Raw genomic sequence first — 24,452 nt, forward strand, 5'->3', positions numbered from 1 at the left:
CCTCCCCTGCTCACACTTGCTCGCTCTCTCTCTCAAAATAAATAAATCGACTTTTAAAAAAAATGCCACAGTGATAAGATCATTAGGTGGTATGGTACTAAGACTTGCACCAAAAATCTTGAAGGGAGCAATACTAAAAGGGATTTATGTTTAAGAAGCTGGTTGGCCACATCAATCGGGTCACGTTTATTGATTAACTGGATGTACAGGGGATCTACTCCCCACGAGGCCCTTTGCCTTTGCTTGGACTTGCATCCCAGCACCATATTTTTCTGTGACCTAGCAAAGTTCCTTGATCTAAGCCTCAGTTTCCTCATACGTAAAGTAGAAATAATAATGCTATGTCTACTGCAAGATTATAGTGTGGATAAATTGGGTTAATATGTATCAAGGACTCAGAGCAGCCTGGCACACAATGAAAATTAGCCATTACTATTTTGTATAACCTTTCTGGGAAATAAGATAAAGAATAAAAAAATAAAAGTAAAATGGTATGGCATTGTAGAATTAAGAGGGAAATTGTGTAATACCAATTCTTACGTACCACAGAAAGTATAGAGAGAAAAAAAGGACATGCAGATGAGAAAGTCTTCACAGATGTCATGGGGCTTGAGTGAGGCCCTCAGAATTTGGAGAGGAAATGTATGGACATTTATGGACAAAGACACAGAAGCAGGAAAGAATGTGCCCGTGGAACACGGATAAAGGACAAGCCAGTCTTGAAAGAGAAGGAGCGTATAAAGGGATACAAAGTTAAAGAAAGATGAAATAGTTTATGGTGAGTCCACTAATTGGGGAAAATAGTCCAAACTTTTTTGGTTAAAAAAAAATATATGTGAAATGAAAGATTTTTCCAGAGAAATTATTTATTTCTACCTTAATCTATTCAGTCTTCTATAACAAATTACCATAGCCTGGGTGGCTTGTAAACAACAGAAATTTATTTCCCACAGTTCTGGAAGTTGAGAAATCCAAGACCAAGGTCTTGGCAGATTTGGTGTCTGGTAAATACCCGCTTCCTTGTTTATAATAAGATGGCCATCTTCTTGCTGGGTCATCACACGGTGGAAGGGGTGAAAGAGCTCTCTGGGGTTTCTTTTACAAGGACACTAATTCCATTCATGTGGGCTCCACTCTCATGACCCAAACACTTCCCAAAGGCCCCACTCCTAATACCATTACACTTGACATTAGGAATTAACATATGAATTTGGAGGAACACAAACATTCAATAGCAATTGAACATGATGTTCCTACAATGGCAGGTAGGTCCCTATTAATAATTTATCCATGGGATACTGAGTGCTTCCCAGGAAATGGAGGCACCAAACATTTCCTAATCCTACTTCCCCCACCAACCACTACTCACATTTCTATGCTCCTCTTTACAACAAAATCCCTCCAAAAAGTTCTTTTTTTAAAAAATTTTTTTTAATGTTTATTTATTTCTGAGACAGAGAGAGACAGAGCATGAGTGGGGGAGGGGCAGAGAGAGAGGGGACACAGAATCTGAAGCAGGCTCCAGGCTCTGAGCTATCAGCACAGAGCCCGACGCGGGGCTCGAACTCACAAACCATGAGATCATGACCTGAGCCGAAGCCGGACGCTCAACCGGCTGAGACACCCAGGTGGCCCCCTCCAAAAAGTTCTATACTATCTTTTATTTCTCTCCTTTCACTATCTTATGTTTTTGCCCCACTCACTCCACTAAAACTACTCATGCCAATGACATGCACATTGCTGAAACCAAAAGTCAGTTTTCAGCCCTCATTTTACTTGACTTCTCAGCAACTTTTAACACAACTGACCGTTGCTTCTGCCTTGATACACTTTCTTCCCTTGGTTTCCAGGATATCACATCCTCCTACCCCTGGGTTGTCCTCTCTCATCTCCTTTGGCTTTACTACTTCTCTTCTCCCACCCTCTTAATGTTAGGGCTCAGCTCTTGGTCTTATCTTCTCTATCTAAACTCGCTCTTAGGGCATCAGGGTGGCTCAGTCAGGTAAGCATCAGACTTCAGGTCAGGTCATGATCTCGCTATTTGTGACTTTGAGGCCTGCATCAGGCTCTGTGCTGACAGCTCAGAGCCTGGAACCTGCTTCAGATTCTGTGTCTCCTTCTCTCTCTCTGCCCCTCCCCCACTCACGCTCTATCTCTCTCTATATCAAAAATAAATATGCATTAAGAAAAATTAAAAAATAAATACATAAATTCACTCTCTTGATTATGTCACCAGTCCCATAAATTTATACTGTCTGTATCCAGGTGACTTTCAAATATATAGCTCTAGTTCAAACATCTCTAATAAACTCCAGACTTGAGGGGCACCTGGATGGCTCAGTCAGGTAAGCATTAAACTTCAGCTGAGATCATGATCTCATGGTTCATGAGTTAGAGCTCCATATTGGACTCTGTGCTGTCAGCACAGAACCTGCTTTGGATCCTCTGTCTCCCTCTCTCTCTCTCTCTCTGCCCCTCCCCAGTCTGCATTCTCTCTCTCACTCTCAAAAGTAAGTAAAACTTAAAAACAAAGAAACAAACAAACAAACAAACAAAAACTTCAGATGGCTTTCCAGGGGAATTCTACCAAACATTTAAGGAAGAGTTAACACCTATTCTGTTCCAAAAGATAGAAATGGAAGGAAAACTTCTAAACTCTTTCCATGAAGCCAGCATTACCTTGATTCCAAAACCAGACAGAGACCCCAAGTGGGATTTATACCTGGGATGCAGGGCTGGTTCAATATCCACAAAACAATTAACATGGTTTATCACATCAATAAAAGAAAGTACAAGAACCATATGATCCTCCAACAGATGCAGAGAAAGCATTTGACAAAATACAGCATCGTTTCTTGATAAAAACCCTCAAGAAAGTGGGGGTAGAAGGAGCATACCTCAAGATCATAAAAGCCATATATGAACGACCCAACACTAATATCATCCTCAATGGGGAAAAACTGAGAGCTTTCCCCGTAAGGTCAGGAACAAGACAGGGATGTCCATTCTCGCCACTGTTATTCAACATACTATTGGAAGTCTTAGCCTCTGCAATCAGACAACACAAAGAAATAAAAGGCATTCAAATCGGCCGGGAGGAGGTCAAATTGTCACTCTTCGCAGATGACGTGATATTCTACACGGAAAACCCAAAAGATTCCACCAAAAAACTGCTAGAACTGGTTCATGAATTCATCACAGTTATAGGATATAAAATCAATGCACAGAAATCCATTGCATTCCTATTCACCAACAATGAAGCAACAGAAAGAGAAATCAAGGAATCGATCCCATTTACAATTGCACCAAAAACCATAAAATACCCAGGAATAAATCTAACCAAAGAGGTAAAAACTCTATACACTGAAAACTATAGAAAGCATATGAAAGAAATTGAAGAAGACACACACAAAAAAAGGAAAAAAAGATTCCATGCTCCTGAATAGGAAGAATATTGTAAGTAAAACTTAAATATTGTTAAAATGTCGATACTACCCAAAACAATCTACATATTCAATGCAATCCCTATCAAAGTAACACCAGCATTCTGCACAGAGTTAGAACAAATAATCCTAAAATTTGTATGGACCCAGAAAAGACCCTGAATAGCCAAAGCAATCTTGAAAAAGAAAACCAAAGCAGGAGGCATCACAATCCCGGACTTCAAGCTATACTAGAAAGCTGTAATCATCAAGACAGTATGGTACTGGCACAAGAACAGACACTCAGATCAATGGAACAGAATAGAGAACCCAGAAATGGACCCACAAACCTAATCTTTGACAAAGATTAATCTAATCTTTGACAAAGCAGGGAAGAATATCCAATGGAATAAAGACAGTCTCTTCAGCAAGTGGTACTGGGAAAACTGGACAGCAACATGCAGAAAAATTAACCTGGACCACTTTCTTACACCATACACAAAAATAAACTCAAAACGGATGAAAGACCTGAGTGTAAGACAGGAAGCCATGAAAATCCTAGAGGAGAAAGCAGGCAAAACTTCTTTGATATTGGCCACAGCAACTTCTTACTCAACATGTCTCCGGGGGCAAGGGAAACAAAAGCAAAAATGAACTACTGGGACCTCATCAAAATAAAAAGCTTCTGCACAGCGAAGAAAACAATCAGCAAAACTAAAAGGCAACTGACAGAACGGGAGAAGATATTTGCAAACGACATATCAGATAACGGGTTAGTATCCAAAATCTATAAAGAACTTATCAGATTCAACCCCCAAAATACAAATAATCCAGTGAAGAAATGGGCAAAAGACATGAATAGACACTTCTCCAGAGAAGACATCCAGGTGGCCAACCGACACATGAAAAAATGCTCAACATCACTCATCATCAGGGAAATATAAATCAAAACCACAATGAGATACCACCTTACACCTGTCAGAATGGCTAACATTAACAATTCAGGCAACAACAGATGTTGGCAAGGATGTGGAGAAAGAGGATCTCTTTTGCATTGTTGGTGAGAATGCAAGCTGGTGCAGCCACTCTGGAAAATAGTATGATGGTTCCTCAAAAACATAAAATAGAACTACCCTACAACCCAGCAATTGCACTACTAGGTATTTATTCAAGGGATACAGGTGTGGGGTTTCGAAGGGACATATGCACCCCAACGTTTATAGCAGCACTATCAACAATAGCCAAAGTATGGAAAGAACCCCAATGTCCATCAATGGATAAATGGGTAAAGAAGATGTGGTGTATATATATATATGTGTGTGTGTGTATATATATATATATATATATATATATATACACAATGGAGTATTACTCAGCAATCAAAAAGAATGAAATCTTGGGGCGCCTGGGTGGCGCAGTCGGTTAAGCATCCGACTTCAGCCAGGTCACGATCTCGCGGTCCGTGAGTTCGAGCCCCGCGTCAGGCTCTGGGCTGATGGCTCGGAGCCTGGAGCCTGTTTCTGATTCTGTGTCTCCCTCTCTCTCTGCCCCTCCCCCGTTCATGCTCTGTCTCTCTCTGTCCCAAAAATAAATAAACGTTGAAAAAAAAATTTTTTAAAAAAAAAGAATGAAATCTTGCCATTTGCAACCACGTGGATGGAACTGGAGGGTATTGTGTTAAGCGAAATTAGTCAGAGAAAGACAAATATCATATGACTTCACTCATATGAGGACTTTAAGAGACAAAACAGATGAACATGAGGGAAGGGAAACAAAAATAGTATAAAAACAAGGAGGGGGACAAAACATAAGAGACTCTTAAATATGGAGAACAAACTGAGGGTCACTGGAGGAGTTGTGGGAGGGGGGATGGGCTAAATGGGTAAAGGGCACTAAGGAATCTACTCTTGAAATCATTGTTGCACTATATGCTAACTAATTTGGATGCAAATTTTTAAAAAATTTTAAAAAAGCAACTTTAAACTCCAGACTAGAGTCCATTTGGCTGTCTAATAGACATCCCAAATTTCACAAGATCACAGAACTGATCTTTCTCCCCAGACCTGCTCCATCTACAGTCTTCCCCATCTCAGTTTACTACAATACTATCTTTACAGTTGCTTGAGTCAAAAAAAAACCTTTCAGTCATTAGTGACTCTTCTCAATCTCCAATCAATATCCAATCTGTCAGGGAGTCCTGTTGGCTCCACTTTTTAAAATATATCCAGGATTAAATCATTTATCGCCATGTTCTCTGCTACCATTCTGATCTGAGCCACCCAAATGTCTTACTTGGATGACTTCAGTGGCCTCCTAACTAGTCTTCCTGCTTCTACTCTTGCCTTCCTATGGCATATTCTCAATAACAACCAGAGTGATACCTTTTAGTCAGAAAATGGCTACAATAAAAAGTAAATAATAACAAGTATTGACACGGATATGGAGAAATTGGAACCCTCATGCAGTGCTGGGAAAAGTATAATGTGGTGCAGCCCTTTTGGAAGGCAGTTTGGCAGTTCTTCAAAAAATTAAAAATCTGACCTAGCAATTTTAGTCCTGAGTCTACACCCAGGAAAAACTGAAAACATACATTCACACAAAACTTGTACATCAATGTTCTTAGCAACATTTTCATAAGAGCCAAAAAAATGGAAACAACCCAAATATCCATCAATTGATGAATGGATAATCAAAGTGTGGATATATCTACACAATGGAATATTATTCAGCCATAGATAGGAATGAAGCACTGATACATATTATAAAACATAGATAAACCTTGAAAACATTATGCCAAGTGAAAGAGACCAGACAAAAAAAGGCATATATTAGATGATTCTGTTTTTATGAAACGTGCACAATGGGCAAGTCTCTAGAAGCAGAAAGTCGTGTTTGTCAGGGGTTTAGGGAGGAGAAACGGGGAGTGACTGTTAGAGGCATGGGGTTTCTTTTCCAAGTGATGAAATGTTTAGGAATCAGTGGTGATGACTGCACAATATTGTGAATATATTAAAAACGACTGAATTGTACACTTTTAAAGCGTGAATTTTATGGTATATGAATTATATTGTATATTTTTTAAAAAGACCATAAGGATTCAAGCTTCTTTTCCATGGTTTCCTTGTACAGGACCAGCAGCCTGGGCTGAATCTACTACTACACAGGATTTAGTCTTGTCTTTGAGCTTCACGAGTCTCATGGAAGTCAATCAATAAGGAAACCATCCTTATGTGACAAATGGAATCTGAAGTTAGAAGATTTTCCCTGGAAGTACACTTCCGGGAAAAATTTCGATATAAATCCTTATATCAGCGACTCTCAGGTAATACAATTGAGGCTATCTTTGTGGTTTAGCCCAAAATAAAGAAATATTCTTTGGAAGCCTGGTGCTTCTATTGACCAACTCTAAAACATTAGGACACAAAATCAAACTTCAACCAATCCCATATAGGAATTTTTGTCAAAGTAGAATAGCCTATTTCCAGATGATCTGGTTTTATATAAAGTTTATGAAGCCAAGGGACACCGAGAATCACATTCTCTTAGACCAACTTTCTCAAATACCAGATGTCTGAACTGAACATTTGGCAAGTATTAGAGGGCAGTCTAAATTCTGATTTGTATTGTTGATTAAATAAATGTCCATATGTTTCTAATACTGGGCATGTAGGTAGCAAAGTCAATATACTGTCATGAGAATTAGGGGCTGATTTATATCCTTGTCTAATCAAATAGTCATCATACTTCCAGGCTGGGGTGAACTCAAGATATCTGCAGATGGGCGTAAAAAGTTGTACAGATTCAGCAAAGAACTCTCATTCTTCTCATTTGGGCAAGCACTTAGTTGAGAGCTGAGCATTTGTGCTGTTAGACATGGAAGGTGTAATTTGCATCTGAAAAACTCCAAGTGTAGGTTTTTTAATCAACTGCCTCTATCATGAAAGTATTTCAATAGAAGCCCCGCAAAACATGTAATTTGGTCTAGACTTACAGTTTGATAAACTAACTCCAACCTGTACCCTCCCTGCATTTGGAGTTAAAGTATATTAGTTTGGGACACTACACTACAACGCTATTCTCTATAAATGTTTACTGAATGACTAAATGAATGACTTAATAAATGTATATTATAATATCAAGACAATGATAGAGTTGAATATTTTTCTTATATACTTCTAATAGGTATGCCAGGTGCTATGCTGTACATGAACCATTCTCAGATGACAAAGAGTCTGGAAGTTTTTCCAACAACTTTATGTTCTAGGTTGTTTCCTTATGTGTCTTCCCCACTACATGGTAAGCTCTTTGATGATATTTTCACCCCTGCATCCTCCACATAATGCCTACTCTAGTTCAAGGCCCATAAGCAGATTCTCAAAACAACAACAACAACAAAACAAAACAAAACAAAACAAAAACCCAATAGGAAAGACATACTGAATAGAACCAATTGGGGTTGTGCTTTAAGCTTCAAGTTTCTGGGTGTAAAGCATGTTTGAAGGTATAAAGACAGACCTACTCCACTCCAGAAGCTTAAAGAGGACAGCTATAATGTTTTCCCTTCCTTTGGCAGCTGGAGTGTAGGTCAATGACTAATCATGGCCAGACAGACCTTTCTGTAGGGACTTTGAATCTAGAGGAAATGACTCAGATGCAGGCTCACTTAGAGTTTGAGGCATCAGTGGCAGAACTGTGAATTCACAGTACAGCTGCGGCTCTCCAGAGACAGTGGGAACAGAGCAGATTCCTAAGTAGCCCATTCCTACTGTAGGAATCAATGGCCTCTTCTTGCCCATTATCTTCATTCCTGCCCCAGCCTGGCTCTCCAGATTTCTGTCAATTCACGATCTACCCAAGAAAACTGAAGAGTTCTCTTGACGGCAATCAGAAAGTACAAAAATACTAAGGTTACCCTTCCTACTCATTTCCTTCAAAGACTTATCACTACTTACCCATTCACTCACTCAAATAATGCTTACGGTTTTCCAGCCACGCTGCTCTCTGACTTTCCTAGCTTTTCTGTGAAATAAAGGTATGTTTAAAAAAAATCTAAATGTCTTTTTCCATTTTAAATATCTAATATATTGAAATAACATTTTCCCACTATTTTAAGGAAATGAAGAAATTAAAAAAAAAATCCAATATGCATAAAATAGCCAAAGATGGCAATCACCAAAATGTGCCTCATTGGATGAACAGATTTAAAAATGTGGTGTATCCATGCAATGTAGTATTTTTTCAGCCATAAACAGCAATGAAATGCTGGTCCATAGTTGTATAAAAACACTATGCTAAGTGAAAGAAGCCAGATAATGGAGATGGTTGCATAGCGTTGTGAATACACTAAATGCCACTGAATTTACCCTTTAAAATGGTTAAGATGGTGAGTTATGTTATATGTATCTCACCAAAATAAAAAATGAAAATCCAATATACAAAAAAATTAGAAGAGATATCAAAGAGAATATTTAAAACAAGATCCCTTCTGTTTATAATAGAGCAGGGTGGCCTGTCAGAAGAATTTTTCGGCTGGCAAAATCTTTGTGGTTGCGACTTTTCCTCAGAACTCTCAACAGAGTTATCGATCATTATGTTAATCCAGTTTTCATATTAAGAAATAACCTATGTTTTGGTGAGAGGAAAATAAAGCTCATTCAAAAGGCTTTTCATTTATCTCTGATCACAGTCACATACCATTTCATTTAGATATCCGTAAGGATGTTGTGAAAATGAAGTATAATTTAATGGATCTTGATGGATATAATTTTTCTGCTCTGGCAAAGTTGAAAGTTCTTTCTTACATATTAGCATCAGTTACTCAACTTTCCAAAGATGTAAGACTTTACATGGCGAAAATAGGCTGAAGATACTGGGATTTATGTCACTCTTCAAACTGAGATAACAAAAATGCGCTGCTAGTTTCTATCCCATAATCCATAGCTCATTATTGAAAAATTGTTTCAAGTTTGTTCAGTGGAATCCTGGGAAATGACATTTACTTAATTTTTTATTCTAGAATTTTAAAATTTGTTTGTCTTTTATTTCCATCATTTACACATTTCCCCCCAAATCTCACATACAGCAGGGGTAAAAAAAATATATATGTGAATACATATCCTCACATATACATCTAAGACCCTCAGTTATTGCTTTCCATCCCCAACAGAACTGAAAAAGAAAACCCCACAAAATAGCAAGTATCCAACTTTCAAAGTATAGGTTTCAGTCTATTTGTATCAAAGCCAGAGTTAGTGTCTTTTCATTCTACTAAGGAGCCAAAATGGCGAACTATTTCCTGATTTACGTTTCCTAATTACTACTGAGGGTAAACTGAAATGCCGTCAACTTTAAGTTCTATTTCTCAACTTATTAAAAAATGTGTGTTGCTTAAAAAGAAATTTTCAGTAACCTCTTGGGAGAAAAACCTCAATATTTCCCCATCCAGGTTGCTTGGAGGAAACCGTCTTAATGCTTTTGCAAACAAAGTGTTTCCTTTCAGAAGTTGTTAAAATACAATTACTGCATTTACATGTAGCGAGAGGCTTCGTCAGAGTGGCTTTTCACCGCAGCCTCTTCAGAGCAGGTGCCTGTCATTAAATATGGTTCTCTCACCTGATTCATTTCCCATGCCCTGGAGGGCTCTATGTGAGAGCACTAATTCACTGCATTCATAAGGAAGATGTTATTGCCAATTCCACGAAGCCTTCTGAGAAACTCATCAGTGCTACAAACTACTGACCTTACCCTAAACCCATCTGCTTGCAGGCTAGCTGACTCAACGTCTCCTGCCAGCCATCCGCACACACGTGGTGTTCTTTGGCAGATCTGTGAGCCGTCAGGAATGAGGAGGAGCTCACATTTTTAGAGAGGGTCACTGCAGAGAAAAAAAAGAAAGGGAAAACCCTAATTAGAAACATTTCTGCTCAGGAAACCAAAGGCTAACTTAACATGCTTTCGCTTTGCTTGCGTTTGTGTTTCATTGTTTTAATTAAGAACCACTTGATGAGTGCTTGCCCTGTGCTTAGCACTGCTCTCAGTGTTGTGGAAGACTGCAAAAAGTGAATTAGAAATGTTCTCTGCCCTCCAGGAACCACAGGCTCTAGTGAAAGACATGGGCAGTTCTTAACTTTTCTTTACGACTTACAAGACGACCAGAGGCAGCACTCAAATCCCTTGAGTTTATCCAGTGATTTGCACAGCTATCAGGGGTTAGTTGTCACTTTGTTCATTTCATTTCCTTTCAAGAGAGTATGTGAGAAGGCAAGGGTAGGCAAGCGATGTTAAATTAGGACTAATTTGGTATATGCTCTAATTCCTATTTTACAATAGAGCATCCTCTCTACTTCCTACGCCATAGATTACTTGTGAAACACTGTGCAATTAATCACAGCACAAATGATGATCATGGTGTGGCCAGATGATGCAAAGGACTGAAATAAGAGCTCAGTGAATGGAAGGATGATGAGTATGGAACAACAGAATTAATCAAACCCAAGATTACAAACTGCAACACTGGATACTGGTGGGAGATGCCTTTAGGTCCTGTCCATGTAAGGAGCTAGGTAGATATCTATTTCCTTTGGATCTAGAGCAAGAGCACAGTGAAGACGGAAGACCCGCTTTTTTAAAAACAATCAATAATAATTTATTTCAAAACTTTGAATATAGTTTGTTGGATTTTCCATGAGCATTTTACATTTTTTTCTCTTTTTTTTTTCCCTCCAAGATCTTATTTAAATTCAACTTAGTTAACATACAGTGTGGTATTAGTTTTAGGAGTAGAATCTAGTGATTCATCACTTACATGCAACACTCAGTGCTCATCACAAGAAGCACCCTCCTTAATGCCCATCACCCACTTAGCCCATCACTCCACCACCTCCCCTCCATCAACCCTCAGTGTGTTCTCTATCATTAAGTCTCTTATGGTTTGTCTCCCTCTCTGTTTTTATAGTATTTTAATTTTCCTTCCCTTCCCCTGTGTTCATCTGTTTTGTTCCTTCAACTCCACATGAGTGAAATCATACGATATTTGTCTTTTCCTAACTGACTTATTTCACTTAGCGTAACACATTCTAGCTCCATCCACTTTGTTGCAAACGGCAAGATTTCATTCTTCCTGATTGCCAAGTAATACTCCATTGTATGTACATACCACCTCTTCTTTATCCACTCATCGGTCAATGGACATTTGGGCTTTTTCTATAATTTGGCTATTATTGATAAAGCTGCTATAAACATTGGCGTGCCTGTGCCCCTTTGAATCAGTACTTTTGTATCCTTTGGATAAATACCTAGTAGTGCAATCGCTGCATTGTAGGGTAGTTCTATTTTTAACTTTTTGAAGAACCTCCATATTGTTTTCCAGAGTGGCTGTACCAGTCTGCATTCCTACCAACCAGTGTTAAGAGGGTTCCCCTTTCTCCGCATCCTCGTCAACATCTGTTGTTTCCTGAGTTGTTAATTTTAGCCATTCTGAGGTAGTATCTCGTAGTTTTGATTTGTATTTCCCGGGTGATGAGTGATGTTGAGCATTTTTTCATGTGCCTTAGCCATTTGTATGTATTCTTTGGAGAAATGTCTATTCATGTGGAAGACCCACTCTAATACCCTATTCCAGGAGGTGTCCATGATATCAGAATGACAGAATATTAATAATTGTTGAAGCTGGGTGATAATAAAGAGTCTAAAAATTGTATTCTAGCAGCTATATGGTCATAACAATTTAAACCCAGATGTTTTTACATATAATATGGACATTTCAAATAACAAAATAACTTAGGGGGAAATGTTCTGTGTGTTGGAAATAACATCTCTGAATCACTACTGCCAGCTGTTATCATAGTAAAACAAAACAGATGAAATTGGTCAGTAAATCCTGTGAAGTCACTTAGGACTTATTAAGCTCAAATAGCTGATAGGTGTTCCAGTGGGTGGCCAATGGCAGAAACACACAGCTCACCACAGTCCCACTCATCAGAACTGTCCAAGCAGTCGGCTTCACCATCGCACCAGCGCTCACGGGACACACACTCATGGTTCGCGCATTCGAGTTCATCGTCTTGGCAAAATGCTGGCATGGGGAACAAGAAGCGAGACGATGGAAACATTAAACAAGTGTGATCATCATTCATATGCACATTATCATCTGTCAGCAGGAGCAGGGAAGGAAGAAAAGCTGCGGGTCCCTGAGGCCTCCAAACAGGTTTCAGGACAGAATAACTGAATTGGTAAAAACTCCTATCACAGATGCCAATCCATGCAAATAGCGAGCATTTAAATGATACTACCATCTCCACGTCACTAAATTGTCTAGTTCTGACACCAGGATTGAAAAAGTGGTACCCAGAGCAGCAGAACTTCCAAAGATTGAGAGAACAGCGTTAAAATCTGATGTGGCATGAGGCCAGCACTGGGGATGAGCAGAATGAAGTGACCACAAGATGGAAACCAGCTCTGTCCCCATACATGGATAATGTTTATTCTTTAAAAATCTCTACTATTAAATGACTCCCTGAATCACATACTAATTCTGCTGGGTTTTTAAAATCATAGTGACACTCCTTGATTGCCCGCCTGCCTAACATCCATTTCCTTTCTTCCTCCTTTTTTAAGGGAACCTGATTCTGTTCAGCTTCCCACAGCTCCAGAAGATCCTGACTAGTGTAAGTGGGACATTGCATTTTCTAGCTACAACTATTTTTCTTCTGAGTATAGTTACTAGCCCAACGGAAAAGATGGGACCCAAGATCAGAGTTCTGGCCTACCATTTCTTGGGTTGTGCTTTCCAAGAGAGTTCCTACCCAAACCCTACTGGCCAGATCATGCATCCCAACCTGGGACAGGGGCAGCCTGAAGGAAACAGCACTTTTTCTAATTGGTTTTCACTAAGGGGTGCTTCTTTTTGCAATCCAGCTATTTAGGTGGTATCTTTTCTAATTCACACAAAGACCCCTGAATGCTAGCTGGAACCTTGTTCAAAGTTGGCCAATCTGAGTGAACCCTTAAGTGATATTCCAGAGATGAGGGCAAGGTCATCATCACTCCTTCTCACTGGATATGATCAAGAAAGCATGGCATCTCAGTTGCTCTTGGCAGCCATCTTTTGACTCTCGCAGATCTAGTCTGAAGTCAAGCTGAACTTAAAGAATCTAAGAAGAGGTGCTGAACTCCAACATCTAGCCTCAAGAATCCTTCCTGTACTTGACTTTTAAAATGATAATACAAGACAGTGATACATATGATATAAAATTAAAATAAAATAAAATAAAATAAAATAAAATAAAGTCTTCACTGTTTAAGTCAGCCTGAGCTGGGCTTTCTGTTACTAGTAGATAAAATATCTTGAGAGATAATTTTTTTCTGGTTCTAAAAGTAGTGGCCATTCATTTAGAAAATGTAGAAAAGACAGAAAAGCAAAAACACTTAATAATCCCACCACCTAGAGATAAGAACTGTAAACTGTTTCTTGTGACTTTCTGATCTTTTCCTATATGTGGGTATCAGCACTTTAAAAATTCACAACAATAGTGCACATAATACTTTATATTTTGTTTTATTTGCCTAATGACATGTAATGAACCCAGGAGAAATTATTCTTTCCATTTGATTTTTAATGTTTGCATATTATTGCATTTTAGGGTTGTATTTTCTGTCCTCTTTTTTTATATAGTTGGATAAAATTATAATTTTTCCATGTGATAAATAATACTAGAATAATATCACTGTGCATATAATTTACACATGTTTATGTTCTTGCATATATTTTTATAAGTGGAGATTTGTTCGTAAGATCTGAACATACTAAAAGCTTTTGATACATATTTCCAAATTTCTAGATTATATTCAAAATTAGAGGTAATCAGTGTTTAACATATAAAAAGTTGTGTTGGTCAATTCAAGGTAAGCACTTACAACAGTTTTTCTCATCCATGGCATCAGGGCAGTCTGGGAACCCATCACAGATAACTGTGTGCTTCAAACATTGTTTATTGGATGGACATTCCCAAAGATCTCTCTCTTTACAGCCTGAAGACAGAAGAAAAGGTTATTTGCAATAGATGTGGAGATGAAAATAATGATGGATTTGATGAAGCAATGTAGAAAAATTATAGCGCAAAGTCATGATTTCTGTCTTCTTAAAAAGTCTTGACTTCTGGGGGTGCCTGGGTGGCTCAGTCAGTTAAGTGTCTGACTCATGATTTTGGCTCAGGTCATGATCTCACGGTTCGTGAGATGGAGCCCCACGTCAGGCTCTGCCCTGGCAGCACAGAGCCTGCTTGAGATTCTCTCTCTCCCTCTCTCTCTGCCCCTCCCCCACTCACATGCTCATTCTCTCTCTCCTCTCTCTCTCTCTCAAAATAAATAAATAAGCATTTTTTTTAAAAGGCTTGGCTTGACTTCTGTATACCATGAAAACTGTAATTTTTAGAGCAGAAATATTCGATAATCTCCATGCTGCAATATAAATAGGACAGCTTTCCTAAGAGAAGATCAAAAGTGACATATGGGAAAAGGGGGAAAAAATGGAAAAACAGCTATACACTGACGCTCATCTTTAGCTGTTCTTTTTGCCTTCGGAGTCCATTTGCCAATGCATTAGACTCAACTATGAAATGATAACTTATGCTTTAAGTAAATATGCTAAAACCTAGTGATTTAGATGCATATTATCTTAAAAATGTAATTTCAGTCAACAAATAGAAAGGCCATCTGTGTGTTTAGTAAGAGGCACCTCCTATGCCAAATAGCAACAAAATTAATTTATTTTTATTTTTTTTAATTTTTAATGTTTATTTATTCATTTATTTTAAATATATGAAATTTATTGTCAAATTGCTTTCCATACAACACCCAGTGCTCATCTCAAAAGATGCCCTCTTCAATACCCATCACCCACCCTCCCCTCCCTCCCACCCCCCATCAACCCTCAGTTTGTTCTCAGTTTTTAAGAGTCTCTTATGCTTTGGCTCTCTCCCACTCTAACCTCTCTTTTTTTTTTTTTTTCCTTCCCCTCCCCCATGGGTTCCTGTTAAGTTTCTCAGGATCCACATAAGAGTGAAACTATATAGTATCTGTCTTTCTCTGTATGGCTTATTTCACTTAGCATCACACTCTCCATTTCCGTCCACGTTGCTACAAAGGGCCATATTTCATTCTTTCTCATTGCCAGATAGTACTCCATTGTGTATATAAACCAGAATTTCTTTATCCATTCATCAGTCCAACAAAATTCATTTAAAAGCCAGGTACAAAAGCTGTTACTTCAGTAACATAGTCTAAGAGATCTAAGGATGTCAACTTCATCAATTAATAGGAGAAATGAACGTAATTTGCACAAGATCAGGACCATAAGCTTGAACTGTAATTTGCCTATTTAATAGCAAGAACTTGCAATGAACTTAAAAAATGCCATTTGCATCAAAGGCAGTGCATTTCATACATCTGCTGAAACATGCCAAGAGTCTAATGCATTCTTGTCACTCCAGTGGGATCCATGGTCCTTACTAGGCTGCTAGGTGCACGAAGGAGGAGTCCACATGCTGTTCATCTTTGGCTTCCCGCCCCCCAACATGTCACAATAGCCCTTGGCAGGCCTTCAACACATGTGCATTTTAAATGATGGGGGGTGGGAGGGAGGGGAGGGTGGGTGATGGGCACTGAGGAGGGCACCTTTTGGGATGAGCGCTGGGTGTTGTATGGAAACCAATTTGACAATAAATTTCATATTAAAATAAATAAACAAACAAACAAACAAATGTAGGGAACAGAAAGTGTCTTCACTTCCCAGGAAAAGATCATTTAGTTTAAGGTGAGTGAAATGCAAAGCAGTGATCAAATAAGGACCTTCTTCTTTTTTTTTTTTTTAATTTTTATTTTTGGGACAGAGAGAGACAGAGCATGAACGGGGTAGGGGCAGAGAGAGAGGGAGACACAGAATCGGAAACAGGCTCCAGGCTCTGAGCCATCAGCCCAGAGCCTGACGCGGGGCTCGAACTCACGGACCGCGAGATCGTGACCTGGTTGAAGTCGGACGCTTAACCGACTGCGCCACCCAGGCGCCCCAAGGACTTTCTTAAAAGAGGCTATTTCCTGTTTGACCTACTACAAATAATTCAGAGAAATTTTGTGGGTGATTGACTCAGCTTTCTTGGAATCCGTTATAAGAAAAAAAAATCTGCTCTTATCAAAATTTTCATTGAAAACAGTTACCAAAATAAGTCACTAGAAGAGAAATTTTTATTATGAGCTACAATTAGATTTAAAGTGTTTCACCATTCAAAACTCTAGGAAATGAACAGTGAGGGTGTTTCACTAGCGGTACATCTGGAACAGTCTTAGGCCCAGAGATGTCTATTCTAGGAACTCATGGGTATATTATGGAGTTTCAGCTAGCAGAGGATATAGACATCATCTGGAGTGTTCTGACAATAACAGTCTCATCAGTCTCATTACAAACATCACCACTTGCCAGCAGAGGATGAGAGAAAACAGTATGAGCCTTTCTGATTATTCACAAGGTACCCTTCCTAAAAGTCCGGAGAATGTGGACTTTTGGAATGGGCCATGAACGACCACAGGAGTAGATTTTCTGGGACATCCATAAGGCCTGCATTCTTAACAGTAATAATAATAATAATGATAGAATTCATTATCCACTATATATACACATTATAAATATTCATTTTTTAAAAAATATTCAGCGCTCAAATTTCTTTCTTTCTTTCTTTCCTATTTTTTTTAGAGAGAGAGAGAGCTCAAGAAGGGCAGAGAAAGAGAGAGAAAGAGAGAGCAAATCTCAAGCAGGCTCCATGCTCAGCAGGGAGCCCGACACGGGGCTCAATCCCATGACTCTGGGATCATGACCTGAGCTGAAATCAAGAGTCGGATGCTGAACCAATCGAGCGACCCAGGCTCCCCAGTTTTATTTCTTATAATAACACCACAATATCAGTATGTCAGGTGATGATCATTGTTTTATAAGTGAGAAAAATGACATTTAGAGAAAATAAATCAACTGTTCCAAATCACAGCCTTACAGAGAAAGATCCAGTTGGGATCTAGGTGCAAGTCTTTAGCTGCAGTCCTCTGTAAAATGAGAATGTATCATACACATAAGGGGTAGAAAGCAATTTGAGTCCTACCTCTAATTTCACTAGCTGTGTGACTTTGGATAGGTTACTTAACCTCTCTGAACCTCAGTTTCAATATCTATAAAATAGTAATAATAATGCCTGCTACATAGGGTTGCTATACAGATTAAATGAGTATGAGCATTATCCTCTGTATCGTCTCTTTTCTCATAGAAGTTTGTGTGGCCTAATACCTCTTTTGTGGAGTTATGATGAGCATAAATGAAGTAGGATGAACAGGTCAAGACATTAGTCACATGGAAGATAGTATTATTATTTTGCAAAGAAACCACTCTTTTAAAAGTGATGTTTTTGGTGTAATTATGTTTTAAATATATGCTTTAAAATGAAGAGTGTGCCTCCACTAAAAATTAAACACATTATGGGGGTGCCTGGGTGGCTCAGTCAGTTAAGCATCGGACTTCAGCCCAGGTCATGATCTCATGGTTCGTGGGTTCGAGTCCAGTGCTGGGCTCTGTGCTGATAGCTCAGAGCCTGGAGCCTGCTTCGGATTCTGTGTCCCGTCTCTCTCTGCCCCTCCCCTGCTCATGCTCTGTCTCTCTCTCTCAAAAACAAATGAGCATTTAAAAAATTTAAAAAATATATAGACAGATATGGATGGAGTGGGATGTTTAATGGAGTTTCAGGTCATGAAACCAAATAATTATTTATGTCAGAATGCTCACCACCACCACAGAGATCATGACAACACCCACTCCTGGAGGCCATGGTGTGTGGCTAAAGTAACCAAGCCATCCCAGCTTACCCAAGACCTCCTGTTCTGAGCACTAACTGTCCCTCAGTCCAAAACCTCTCCCGGTCCCAGGCAAACCAGATGCTTCTTTGCCCTAAGTGGGCTAAGTTTGCTCTGTGTCGTTCGCTTACTCTAGCTTTCGTCTTCACAAAGACTCTGTGAAGCAGCAGACTTCCCTACCAGAAGCAGGTCCCACCTGAACTGGGGCACCGTTGGTATTTTTTCTCTCTACCAAAAACATTGTCATCATAAGTAAAGGCAGCAAACCACCTTAAAGTGGATTCTTCTTGTATTGGAAGGATCTCCCAGGCAAATATAAGGTGAGTAGGTGGGCTCATTAGGTCTGCTAAGTTGAGCTGTAAGAACTAAAACGTAACATCAGGGAGGGGCGCCTGGGTGGCTCAGCTGCTTAAGCATCCCACTTGGGCTCAGGTCATAATCTCAAAGTTCGTGGGTTCGGGCCCCACATAGGGCTCTGGGCTGACAGCTAACAGCCAGGAGCTTGCTTCAGATTCTGTGTGAATCTCCCTCAACGTTCGCACTCGATCTCTCTCTCACAAATAAGTAAACATTAATTTTTTTTTTTAAAGAAGACGAAAGGTGAATCTGGGTCCTGGAGCTGCTGGGGCTGGAACAGTCTGGATGCATCCATGTTGGGCTGGCATCAGAAAGCTGCAGCAGCTAGGCTCAAGGTCCCTGCAGAGAATGCAACCCTGGGAGATGGACCCTGGGAGATGCAACCCTGGGAGATGGAACCCTGGGAGATGGAACCCTGGGAGATGCAACCCTGGGAGATGGAACCCTGGGAGATGGAATCCTGGGAGATGGAACCCTGGGAGATGGAACTCCAATCTCAAGGACCAGCGGCAGCACCTGTAGAACAGCAACACCAGCACAAACCATAGGGCTCATGGTTCCTCAGCAGCTCCTCCCAACTCCTCCCCCATTTAGGGGTGACATCCCCATGTCACCTTCTTCAACATATGCTGGCTTAGGACCCTCTGAGGAGGCAGGATGGGGGAATGGAAAGGCTTTAAACTGCAGGCTGGGGGCCCCCTTCCATGACTCATCCTGGAGGGAGATGGGGACACCTGCCTCCAGGTAAGTCTACCTCCAGGATGAGACAGCTCCCTGCTGCTGGTGTTTACGATGCGAACCAGCGGCTCTGCCCAGCTCGCGCTTCGGACATGACATGCCAGCCTCATCTCCTCTGCCATAAACAAGACCTTGGTCCGTCTGAAACAAGACCAAGCAAGACAGGACTCCTCCCCTCCAGGGAGATCCCCAGGGTGACCTTTGAGTTGCCCCCTGGATATGCTAGCACCATGGCAGATGGGTGCTTGGTTATTGCCTTCTGAGGAATGAATAAAGGCACAGAATAAACATCCCAAGCACTGGAGGATAAAGTGGGCGTTCTCTACGTTTTGCAGGTGAGGAAGCCGAGGCCCAGAGAAATTAAGTGACTGGCCAAAAGTCACACAGTCTCTAGGTGCTGAGCTGGGATTTAAATTTCACTCTTATGTGGAGCCTGAGAAATTTAACAGAAGACCATGGGGGAGGGGAAGAAAAGAAAAAAGAGGTTAGAGAGGGAGGGAACCAAAGCATAAGAGACTCTTAAAAACTGAGAACAAACTGAGGGTTGATGGGGGGTGGGAGGGAGGGGAGGGTGGGTGATGCGTACTGAGGAGGGCACCTGTTGGGATGAGCACTGGGTGTTGTATGGGAACAACATAAATTTCATATTAATAAAAAAAATCCAAGTCTAGGTCTACACAGAGCACCCCCTGACATTTCAGGCTGCCTGTCCAAGATGCCAAATGAAATAGCTAAACAGTGAACCAAGTAGCAAAATATCAAAAGAGAAAGCCATTTGTGAGTATCCAACATGATACGGACATAGTGACTCGAACTCTGTTTCGGCCAGTTACAGAGCACAGTCGGGGTCATCCACAAGCAAAGAGAAAGAGAGGCCTGGAGACTACTATTTGCTAAAAATGCCACGTAAGCCATTCTCGTTGAGAAGTCATAGAAATACTATTAAAGAATCCAAATGGATAGGAAAATAGGTCTTTTGGAAAACTTTAAAAATCAAGCTGTACACCCCACAAATATCAGAGTCAGAGGCTTTGATTGCAGCACAAAGGGGTTTTGATCCCAAGAAAAGATTATATTTGAAGATTCTATTTTATTTGAGCCCAGTGATTTTTTTTTTTAAGATTTCTTTAAAGGTTTATTCATTTTTCAGAGCCAGAACATGAGGTGGGGAGGGGCAGAGAGAGAGGGAGACACAGAATCTGAAGCAAGCTCCAGGCTCTGAGCTGTCAACACGGCCCGACACAGAGCTTGAACCCACAGACCGTGAGATCATGAACTGAGCTAAAGTCACATGCCTAACCGACTGAGCCACCCAGGCGCCCCATTGAGCCCAGTGATTTTCAATCACTTGAAGATAAACAGGAAGGCACTTAATGACACCTGAGTATTTGTATTGTCGTCAGTCTTTCTGCATATGGTGTATATCCTTATACACAGAACAGCGATCAATTAGTAATCGTGATGCTGTATTTATGTCATAAAGGGTTTTATGTCTACAGTATATATAATGAAACTGTCTTAGCCGTATTCCCATTTAACTGCCCCATTGAGAAGACATGCTGCTCACGTCACAGACCAGGTACCACCTGGCTCCTGCTGGTTGGTAGCCCAGCCAAAGCATGGACATAGGCTTAGCAAACTCTAACCTCAGTCTCACAAACTCAATCTATGCATGAAGGCAAAACCCAGAAATGCAATCCATTGTTACTTCCCTCAGCTCTCTTTTATGCCATTCCTGTTCAATTCTTTGCCCAGATCGTCACCTTTTTCTTCATGGCTTAGATATCAGTGCTTGGAAAAGGTTATGCTGAAAATCAACTTATTTCAAGTTGCTAGTTTAACAGACAGTTCCGTCCACATGGCGGACAGTGTTTTCACAGGTTTTCACAGTGTTTCACAGTGTTTTCAACGGTTGTTTACATTAGCAATTATACAACCAAAACAAACTTTAACGGGGCGTCTGGATGGCTCAGTCGATTGAGCGTGAGACTTGGGCTCAGGCCATGATCTCCTGGTCTGTGAGCTCGAGCCCCGCATCGGGCTCTGGTCTGACAGCTCAGAGCCTGGACCCTGCTTCGGACTCTGTGTCTCCCTGTCTCTCTGCCCCTCCCCCACTCATGCTCTGTCTCTCTCTGTCAAAAAATAAACAAACATTAAAAATTTTTTTTTTTGAAAAAAAAAAACTATAACAAAAATTTACCACCAGAGCAGATGACACTTCAGAGCAACACTGGTCGTTGCTAAATTCTAACGCATGTACAGGTACCCCCCCTTTTTCGAAAGTTCACATCACACCACTTCGCTTTTAGGAAAAGATCTACATTAGCAACTGTTTTTACTGACCCCGAGCAATCTGAAGAGGATTGTGCCTTTCACGAGAAACAGCGGAAAGGAAAACAGGAAAATACCTTCAGCGAGTGAAAAAGGAAAAGAGCTTCAGCATTGGTTTTGCCGCCAGGCTTTACGCAGGCAGCGTGCAGGCCGAGCAGCGAGTAGCGCCCCCCAGCTCCTTCCCCGGGAACTACACTCAGCCTCTCAGCGTCAAGCCACGGAAGCTTTGATGTTTCTCTCTCTGCTTTGTCCTGATTTATTTTGTATACCCACTAGCAAGATGTGTGGTGGGTATTTGAAAGCCTAAGGGAGGATATTTTTAGGCTCTGGGAATACTCAAAATTTTTTCTACATAAATTAATGGCAATTGCTTCTTCACTTCACACAATGTTGGCTTAGGAAAGTTTTTATAGGAATGCTGTACTTCCGGATCGCAGGGGAAGTCTGTATTTTAAAAGCATAGTTATAAATGGTGTGCTTCGGCTACCATGTTTTCCTCCTCCAGATTTGCCAAAGAAACACAAAATAAATTTCCAACGCGTCAATTATTTTGTAAATAAATAAATCCTGTTTTGAGAGGAAAACCCTACAGGGTTTTTAGAAGTTCTGGAGGATCCGCAGTGTGTGCCAGTGAATGGTTAATTGTCACATTATTCAGTAAAGCCCAAGCCATTAAGTGCGTTAAGCTTCACAATGGGCAGAATAAATCAAAACTGTCTGAAGCTTGAGGTGAAACCCGGCTTCACTGGGGCTGGTGTTTGCATTGCTGGATGGTGACATGCATGGCCATGGAACCAGAGGGCCAGACTGAGAAGATGAGAAATGGAAGCTGGGTGGTAGTCCTTCATCGGGCCCTCCTCCACAGGACTTCTTTATTTCATTTTAAGTGTCTTATTCTCTCAGAGTAGCAGACATGCCCATTCAAGTGTGTACATACATCCCAAAGGGAAATAAATATATGGAAAATTTCTATCATTGGTCACTTTGAAAAACTTAATAAGAGCTTTCTCATAACTGACTACTGTTGGAGCAATTAATGTAAATCCGAATGTATTAATTTCTCTCCCATTTTTAACTTTCCTTACCGAGAGCTCTCAGTAGTGCCATCAATATATTGAGTGCTGATAGAGATTCAACAACAGATTGTATCATTCTGGTGTGAATTGACTGCCTTTAATTGAGTGAATAAAGTTTTGATAAAAACTCCTTGCTAAACTAGAAACCTGACATTTTAGGGTCATTTAAACCCTACAGAGTTTTGAATTTCTTTTTGCAAAACATATTCTAGGACTCAGACCATTTAAAACTAAGTTTTTACATTTCTCAAATATTTAGCCCCCTACTGATAGATTTAGTCCCCTACTTAGATTTAGGTCGAGCCACCCCAGCAGAGTGCCATGTAACCTCTTTAAGTCATCAAAGCTAATCTAGTTTAAATTGCATCTCATAATACCATAACACACTGAAGTCATAGTTTAGCAAACAAATCCAATAGATTCTCGACAAATGACTTATATAAGGGATATTTCAATGAGTTTGGATTTATTTCTCCACATAAAGACCACAAACAAGCAAACAACAGTAGCTTCTCCAAACACTGTATGTTCTTCTCTAAGAGAATTACCCCTGGTCATTGGGTCATCATCCTGACAGCCCTAATTATCTAGAAGATGCACTTGTCCATATTTATAACAACTGATAGGATTTCAGTTTATTGCTTGTGACATTTGTCTAGACCAGAAGGACAACGTCTACTACAGAAAATTCATTTTGGGAAGCCAGGCAATAGTTCGTATTTCAAAGGCCAAAAGAATAAAATGAATTCAAAAGATGTATTGCCTCGTGTGGTTTAGTGACAGAAAGTGTCAATTCATTCTTAAGCAGAACAAGGTAAATAATCATAGCCAAACTATTCTTTGGATAGCCTTTCAATCATTTTGCTTTATTCTAGAATATTGCTTAGTAAAGAGTATTGCCCGCTTTCTATTGCCTGACACATTCTGAGGTTACAAGTACAGAGGTTTGCAGGGAAATAAAATGGGAATTAGCTTCACTCAAATTACCATTGGCATTTCTGGCCTTTCCACTGGTGATTTTGGAACTCCACGAAGAAACGTCAGAAAGAGTTTTATCCTTTGCCGACAGAGACAAAATCAGAGAGGGCATGGAAACGAATTCCAATTAAATTTGAACGTTGGAGCCTGAACTCTGTCTGTGTACCTTAGATGTCTATTTAGCAACATGGAAATCATATGCAAAGACACTGTTATTCTGACTTTTAAACAGAGGACAACTGCTTTAACGTTTCTAATCATAAAAATAATCCCTTGCATTTGTGAAGTGCCTCTCCTTTTACTAGGGACATATATCAGCTAGGTCATAAACGGAAGTATAATTTAGGGAAAATCAATAGAGTTAACAGGAAAAATACCTACTGAGTCATACCTTGCCATTTGGTAATATTAAAAGTAAATGCATTAGCATTCGATCCTCATCCCTGCCCATGACTATCAGAACAGCTCACATTTTTAAATATAGGTCTTTATCCTAGCCAGGCATTAACGTATATTCCAGAAAAGTGTCATCTCACACGCATACCGCAGTTTTCTTCATCACTGTCATCGTCACAGTCAGCCTGGCCATCACACCTTCTAGAAGCCAGAACACACCGTCCAGAGCCACACTTGAAGTGACTAGGTGAGCATTCTGTTAAAAACA

The 24,452-nt window shown here is 40.1% G+C and overlaps 1 protein-coding gene across 1 annotated transcript in view; it reads right to left on the bottom strand.

Annotated features, from left to right (window-relative positions):
- CORIN (corin, serine peptidase) overlaps positions 1-24,452 on the bottom strand; it is a 256,772-nt gene that overhangs the window by 38,836 nt on the left and 193,484 nt on the right. Inside the window, exons 13-16 of the mRNA XM_047090824.1 lie at positions 24,333-24,440; positions 14,337-14,450; positions 12,385-12,495; positions 10,167-10,296 (exon numbers count right to left, since the gene is read on the bottom strand). Of these exons, the coding sequence (XP_046946780.1) occupies positions 10,167-10,296; positions 12,385-12,495; positions 14,337-14,450; positions 24,333-24,440 (463 nt within the window). The remainder of the gene's footprint in view (positions 1-10,166; positions 10,297-12,384; positions 12,496-14,336; positions 14,451-24,332; positions 24,441-24,452) is intronic.

This window comes from Lynx rufus, unplaced genomic scaffold (genome assembly GCF_022079265.1).
Source record: "Lynx rufus isolate CCGP_SWC_20201006 ecotype Redwood Valley unplaced genomic scaffold, mLynRuf1.p SCAF_3, whole genome shotgun sequence".
Taxonomy (NCBI): domain Eukaryota; kingdom Metazoa; phylum Chordata; class Mammalia; order Carnivora; family Felidae; genus Lynx; species Lynx rufus.